The sequence below is a fragment of the Orussus abietinus genome, unplaced genomic scaffold (assembly GCF_000612105.2).
Source record: "Orussus abietinus isolate OABI.00-Male unplaced genomic scaffold, Oabi_2.0 scaffold28, whole genome shotgun sequence".
Lineage (NCBI taxonomy): Eukaryota > Metazoa > Arthropoda > Insecta > Hymenoptera > Orussidae > Orussus > Orussus abietinus.
The window spans coordinates 1070243-1078153 of record NW_019394431.1 but is presented as its reverse complement, the minus strand read 5'-3'; the positions used below and the strand labels follow the sequence as shown (position 1 = coordinate 1078153).

At 50.8% G+C, this 7911-nt stretch overlaps 1 protein-coding gene across 1 annotated transcript; it reads left to right on the top strand.

Annotated features, from left to right (window-relative positions):
- The first annotated feature begins 1240 nt into the window (after positions 1-1240).
- On the top strand, positions 1241-7064 carry LOC105701409 (vesicular acetylcholine transporter). Its single transcript, XM_012428132.1, has 3 exons — positions 1241-1316; positions 1740-1931; positions 2667-7064. The coding sequence occupies exon 3, from the start codon at positions 2809-2811 to the stop codon at positions 4561-4563; it is 1755 nt and encodes a 584-aa protein (XP_012283555.1). The 5' UTR covers positions 1241-1316; positions 1740-1931; positions 2667-2808; the 3' UTR covers positions 4564-7064.
- Positions 7065-7911: the final 847 nt, after the last annotated feature.

The following is a 7911-nucleotide window of genomic DNA, read 5'->3' as shown; positions in this document are numbered from 1 at the left end:
GTATTTAGGGATGTAGGGTGCTCCATCTAGACTTTCATGACTGTGGGATTTTATTCTTTTCCTTTTAATTAAAAACCTGCATTTGTCACGAGTGGTCATTAGAAGAGTAAATAAAGGTGCTCTTGATCGCGGCCGGTAATTGGGGCCAGTTGTCAATCGCAGTTGGCTCGATATCAAAGCTCGAGGGGCGGGACAGAGGAGAGACGGGGTGCATCAGTCAGCGTTGACGTTGAACAAATTGCACGGTTTGCTCCACAGGTCTACGTCGCGACGTCAGAAACAGTTCTGGCAAACTTTCGATCGGCCGAGGGGAAAACGGCTCCCCGAACTCGAGAGCGTTCGATGCCTGGAAGTCGGAGTCGTATCGACGAGTCCACCTTTGCCTCGCCTCGGAGCCCTGGAAAGTACCTACTATCTCAACTTCCCTACACTAAAAAAATAATAATAATAATTAAACAGAGAAGACAAAAAATTGCGCCCTAAAACCGAAGCTCCTAAATTAAACCGAATTACCATATATCCCTCACCGCTACCCTTGAATTTTCTCTTCCTATCAACTCATTTTAAACTTATCAACAATTAAAAGGGAGGTAAACGCTTCCGCAAATGAAGATAAAACCTAAGGTTGAGCGTAATCAACCGTAAAGAGCGAAAAGAAATATAAAAAATCCTATAAATTTCCGAATCGGGGGGTCACTTCTAGTACTCGAGTAGAACCATCCCCGAAAGTTCCGTTAAAAAAAACAAAGTAGCAAAATGTGATGTCCCGTTCTCCGGGTAGAAATATTTCCCCCCCTGTCCGGCGTCAGGGGCTGAAGGCAAAAGCCACCCTCTCGGGCCAGGAAGGGGGGCGTCGATTTTCCAGGTACCCTCCGCCAGGTTCGATCGAGTGACCTCTGACCCGGCAGTGACTCTCGGACCCCCTGGGCCGTGCTCGCCCCAGGTTGAAGAACACTGGCGCGACCCCGCCCGCCACCCCTGGCGGCTTTACACAGGTGAGCTATCGACCTAGGGACGGAAATACCGCGCAGCATCGACCGCCGTCGACGCATTCGTACCTGGTCGGCACCCGGTCGCCCCTGGCCACCCTAGGGCCCCCACCGCCCCCCTGGCGGGGGCGGGGGCGGCGGCCACGCGACCGCCTCGCCAATCCCGGGGGTAGTTCGCTCGCGCCTGCGCACAGGGGCGCGAGGGGTGCCGCCGACCCGGTGGCGGGGAGGACCCCGCGGGCAGACGTCCCGACGCCACCCCGAAGAGGAGACACGCCGAGACGCCCGTGCCCGCGTGCTCCGCTTTCGGGAGGTCCTTCGGTCTAAGTGAGTACCTTTAACCTTTCCTTTACACCCCTCATCGGCATCCCCTCACCCTCCCGTATCGCATCTTCCGATAAGAATTCATTCTCGCGATAACCCCGATTAACCACCCAAGCCTTAAAAAAAAACAAAATACCAAGAAATTCACAAGCAACCCCCTGATCTCGATTACCCATACCCTCGAACCCCTGTGGATTTGTAAACTAAAATTCGGGGGTAAATCTGTGAATTTTATATTTTCTTTCTTTTTTTTTTAGAGAATGTTAATGTTAATTGGGCCATGGTGGATAGGCTTGGGAGATGTCGATGGTGGTTAGATTTCAAGGTCGATTTTTGGGGGGTTCTTGCGAGGGAGATGCATCTTCCCCGTTTTTAATCCCGGTCGAAGGGTTGGCCGCCATTTTGAAAGACCTCGTCCGTCCCCAGGCTCGGTAGAGGACTCGGCTGGAAAAGTGGAGGGCCCAGGGTCGCTCGTCAAGGAGTCGGGAACCGGCGCGGAAGCCGAAGAGGCCCCCGACGTCGCTTCCACCCTGAGCGGCCTCTTCGCTGGGCTGCCGACCCTGGCAGGTCCCCAACGCCTCGCCAACTCCCTGCGGCAAAAGTTCGCCAGCAACTCCGGTGAGTCGTAAAGTCAAGTGCCTCCACGTTTCGACACTGCACTCGTTTAGAGTTTAACCCTTCTCCCACGTCCTCGCGATTACCGTATCGGCAGTGACCTAAAAGAATAATCTGTAGTGAAAATGCAAGAGGTTTAGCCAGCCATCGTGGTCTTCCATTTGTCTTTTTCGTCTACGGTTGGACGCGTCGATTCCGCCATTTTGTGGTACCTAGTGCACCATGCGTCTGCTGATCCTCTGCACCAAGTAAACAAGTAAGGGTCCAGTGATATAGGAAAACCAACCCAGGCTTTCTTGATAATTACCTAACACAAGGACACCGATATATGGGGTATGGATGCGTTATCAATTGCATTTCGAATTGAGATGTCGAACAGGGGGGAAAACCAGTCAGGAAGTTCACAAATACTGTATTTTAGGGTGTAACAAGGTCGTGTTCTCGATTTTCCAATTAAGTTAGTCTGCGTGGAAGTCTTCAGGAATTACGGTGCAGGTAGAACGTCGCGATAAGGGCGATAAGCGGCTCTTGGACGATGATTGGCCCCTCGACGGTGACGTCCTTCGGGGACATGTCCCTCGGCGTTGCGCTGACCAGGCCGGGCCGTGGGTTCCTTAAACCTCGAGGATGATCGCGAAGATTCGAGGAAGCGGGAGGGAATGAGAGAAAATCTAGAGAAAAGATACGAGAGTATTTAATAAACAACCGTCAAGCTAACGGACTCGAAATTTGTTGTAGGTTACCCCCGGCCCGGCCTGATGCGCGCCGTCCCGATCACCACGACCTCCTCGTCGCCTCCTATGATCGAGACCGCCAGGGTTAAGCCTTGCCACTACTAGCCGGTGTTTCCTGGACCCGAGGACCTAGTCTAGCCCCCAGGATGACAACGATACCGATCCTGAACATGGAGGTGAGGGAGCTGAAGGAGATCGTGTGGGCAAGACTCCAGGAGCCGAAGGCCCAGCGAAAGCTGGTGCTGGTCATCGTGTCCGTGGCGCTCCTACTGGACAACATGCTCTACATGGTGATCGTGCCCATCATCCCGGACTACCTGAAGTACGTGGGAGCCTTCGACGACGATCCCGTGGAAGTGAACTCGACGGGGCCGCCGTCGCACCACGGCCAGGACTCGGCGACGGGGGTGCTCTTCGCCTCCAAGGCCATCGTTCAACTGATGGTGAACCCGTTCTCCGGGGCGCTGATCGACCGGATCGGCTACGACATCCCCATGATGATAGGACTCTGCATCATGTTCCTGTCCACGGCGGTCTTCGCTTGCGGTCGGAGTTACGGGGTCCTCTTCTTCGCCAGGAGTCTCCAGGGCGTGGGGTCGGCCTTCGCCGACACGTCCGGGTTGGCCATGATCGCTGACCGCTTCACCGAGGAGTCCGAGAGAAGCAAGGCCCTGGGGATCGCCCTGGCCTTCATCAGTTTCGGCTGCCTGGTGGCCCCGCCGTTTGGCGGGGCCCTCTACGACTTCGCCGGGAAGGAGGTGCCCTTTCTGATCCTCGCATTCGTCAGCCTGATCGACGGCTTCATGCTGCTGCTGGTGATGAAGCCCATCAAAGAGCAGTTGAAGGACACCCACCACGCCAACACCCCCACGATACCCATCTGGAAGCTGTTCATCGACCCCTACATCGCTGTCTGCGCCGGGGCACTGATGATGTCCAACGTCGCCCTGGCCTTCCTGGAGCCGACCATCTCCCTCTGGATGGAGGACTACATGACCCACGACAAATGGAAGATCGGCATGATATGGCTGCCAGCTTTCTTCCCCCATGTGTTCGGCGTCGCCATCACGGTCAAGATGGCCAAGCAGTACCCCCAGCACCAGTGGCTGATGGCCGCCAGTGGGTTGGCTCTAGAGGGTCTCTGTTGCTTCATCATCCCCTTCTCCTCCACCTACAAGGCGCTGATGATCCCCATCTGCGGGATCTGCTTCGGCATCGCGTTGATCGACACCGCTCTTCTACCCACCCTGGGCTATCTAGTGGACGTCAGGTACGTCTCCGTCTACGGCAGCGTCTATGCCATTGCCGACATCTCCTACAGCGTCGCCTACGCCGTGGGTCCCATCATCGCCGGTGGAGTCGTCGAGGCCATCGGCTTCACCGCCCTCAATTTCGGCATCGCCTTCTCCAATTTACTCTACGTGCCCGTCTTGTACTACCTGAAGAACATCTACGACTTCAAGCCCTTCCAGGACGAGGCCAACGTGCTCATGCAGGACCCTCCGGATAGAGAGTACCAGACATACGCCCTGCAGGAGCAGAGGCCCATCGTCGGCGAGGTGGGGAATCATCTCACCCAGGCCAGGATTGAGACCAACGTGGACCAGGATCAGGACAAAGGGTACCAGATGCAGGGAGGGTATACCCAGCAGCCGACGTACGATCAAGGATACGCCCAAGCTCCTGGCTACGACCAGGGGTATAACAGGACGGCCACCTACGAGGGAGGCTACGACCAGGGTGGATACGACCAGCAAGGATTCGCTCAAAGACAGGCCTATGGCCAGGACCCTCGGGACTCCAGGCCACCACCAACTCAGGATGCCAATCCTTTCAGGAAAGCCCCGGAACCTGAACATCCTGCGGGAGACAGCAACCCCTTCCGGCAAGGAATGTACTAAGAGGTCCTTTGTCGAATCCTGGACCTTGATTTCGACCATGCGGCCCAGGACTCTACCACCTGGCTTCCAATATTCCATTGATCGCTGGTTCCTGGGTCCCTGGAGGTGCGAGGTCAGGACGCGGTATCTGTGCTCCTTATCGACTGGATTTGCGAATTCTTATCTAATCCTTGATTATCCGCCGTCATTACTCTTCCTGGTGATCGCTTCTTCGAGATCGTCGACCATGGTCGCGTTTTCCACCTGCTGGGTCTTCTGGGTGGATCCGGGGGAAGTGATCGATACCTGATGGATATTCGTAGAGTCATTCGAGGACTTCATTGACGAACTGATTAGAAATCGAAAGGGTGATAGCGATACGTGTATCGAAAGGCTCTTCGAGGGCGACATCTTCGCTTTCAGGATGCTCTTCTGCATCGCGCAGGTGCGACCTGGACGTGTTCTTCTTTCGTAGTAGACTCGTTCTCCTTCTCTTACGGGTGTTCGTCTAGGACAATTAGGTCGCTTCGGGATTAAAACGATGTACCTTCCTGATGTTGACGAAAATCAAATGACGAAGAGGTCGTCAGTCCTTGAAGTCACTCGAATCAAACTCAAACTTCAAGATCGAGGCGAAGCGCACCTGGATGATCCGGTATGAAGTTGCGGATTTTTATTTAATTTCTTGTCCGGTTCCAGAAAATCCGCAACATGTTCGATTAGGAACTTATATAAAAAAAAAAAAAAATAAAATAACATGTCTATTTGTATATATAAAAAAAAATGTTAGTTTAAAGAGGGAAAAATTCGCAACTTCGTATCGAATTAATTAGTAGGTAATCTCGGGGGATAACAGGAAATGGAATGATAACAAGGTTGGAGCAATCCACTCGACAGGGGGTGTTATCTTCAGGATTGTGTCCTGAAGACTTCCAAGAAGAGAGTAACGAGTTGCCGAAGCAACGGATCCCGATCAGCAAGGGACTCCCGTTGCATGGCACGCGTGCAATACTTATCTCGGTTATCAATATTTTTTTTTTTAAGTTCACTCGATTCGTTGCTGAACCAAGATAACATATCAGGGCCCCGCTGACTGCGGGGTCCGCAAAACTTAGGCGATAAGACGTTAACATTTAGGGAACTAAGGTAGACTCAAAAGGGCGCGGCGATGACGTCGAAGGGGCGACTGATAACGCGGAATTTCGGGACGTTATCAACAATCCGCGAGATTTCGGCCGAACAACGAAAAATTAAGAGACGCGAAACTCGAGGGTGGATTTCCCGCTGATGGATGGTCCATCTAAACCTCGTGATATGGTCGATTCCCTGTTATCACGGTTATCAGTGGAGGGAGGTCACGTCGCGTCGCTCGTACCAGCCGGAAGTATACATATCTGTATTTTTATGGCTCCTCCTTTTCTAACTAGAGCACCGCGAATTTCGGGGTAGCTTCGCGGTTCCTTGTAGAGAGCGAGAGAGATGGAACGAGAGGGGGGATTCGTAGTGCTTTGTGCATATCTAGAGCAGCTGACGAGTGATAAGAGATATTATCCTCGCGATCTATGCAAATGAGACCACGTGATTTCGCGAGTCCAGTGAGAGTTTAAATGATGAGTTTAGATAATTAGTTGAAATTATGAGTTTAGATGATTTCTTACCTTATCAATTATCTAAGAGTCTCTCGTGTATCTTGGTTTCGTTGCCTGATAATTGTGTGACTGATTATGCTTGGATAACGCTTCAAGGGGTGTTCACTGATACGGACGACTTCACACATCCTTGTGCGGTGGGATTTATTTATTTATTTATCTACTCTTTTTTTTTTTTCATACTTTAGCTGAACCTCTTTCGGATTAATTCCAACGAAGACGTGTTCCGTTCCGATTAATCATAATCGTTGATGATGATACGATGAAGGCTGAAGCGTGACCTTGTTAAATGTTGTTACATTTGGTGCGACTGTTACTCCGAGTGACTCGGCTAGAAGGAAAGAATAATTAGATAGACTAAGAAGGATTAATTTGTTATCAGCTCCAAAGGATAGAAAATAAATCATTTCCGAATTTGTTTTCACCAACTTCCGGTCGTTCTTTGCGTACTTGGCCATTCCTGATGCACCCGATGCACATTCCGCGCATTATCGCGAACGATATCTGCCATATCAAGACCAGTTCGCGAGAGGGCGATGGAAGGTTGGTGGAAAAAATTGTGGCAAAATGAAGGAAGTCCTGGAAACACCCGAGAATTTCTCGACTTCGAGCCCGGAGCGACTGAACCCGAGTCTTCGAATTATCATTCTATGACTTTCCCGCTGATAACACCCAAAGAATTCCGGGCTCGTCCCGCTGGTGCGGAAGACGAGGGAACTCGGCATTTCCGGAAATAGAAAATGGGAATAATAAAGGAACCGCGAGTTTGCGCGTCTCTTTTCTATCGAGCTGGCCTCTGCGAGCGCGGAAATCGCCGCGGAATCTCTGCGGGAAAATTCCGCGGTCAGGTAAACGCGGAAATTTTTCGGGAAACGCGAGGATTTCCGCGGGACGGCGATCCGTCGAGCGTCGTCGAATACTCGCAAGAATGATCATTTATGATAACTGTTCGGTCATCGAGTGATCCTAAAAATTGTCATTCTTCATGATAACATTTTACCATGAAACAATGGTAAGAGCTATCATTTAATTATGATAAATTCTCGTCGATCATAAGAATGACCATTTAATTATGAAAAGCTTTCGATTATCCGAGGGCGCATCGACAGGGTTGATAAGGGGCTGGGAAATTAATTAGTCGATTAATAAAGGACACGACATCGCGAGCTGATAAGACGGGCAAAGCGTATCCTTCCTAGGCGATTGTGTGCGAGGGTGTAGGGAAATGTATCTTCCACGTCGCTTCTGTCACGCTATCTTCGATTAATTGACTGATCGATTAAGCGCCCATCCTTGCTGGCGACGTACTGTAGTGAAACTGCGAGACGGTATACATATATAAATATCTATAAATATATATATATAAATAATATACATACACACCTGTCGCACTCGTCCTCGCACGTCAAGGTACGCTCCGACGTATAATCTACGATATATACACATATATATATATAGACATATATGTGTATATATACAGATATACAAAAGGTACATTATATAAATATCGATATAAATTCCAGCATAAGTACACGCGAGTAGTACATATCGGTACGTTCCGTAGCATCTCCTGTATCTTGTAAATAAAAGTGGACGATGTAACATTAGGAGAGTGGCCGGAAGTGGAATAATAAGTAGTGCTCTCTCTCTCACTCTCTTTGGGGAGGGATTCGCCTATCGTGTCGCAGGCATATCTTTGCGAGTTTTGCGTTATCACTCG

Excerpts from the sequence above, each read along its gene's own strand:
- LOC105701409 (XM_012428132.1), top strand. The coding sequence starts at position 2,809 with ATGACAACGATACCGATCCTGAACATGGAGGTGAGGGAGCTGAAGGAG.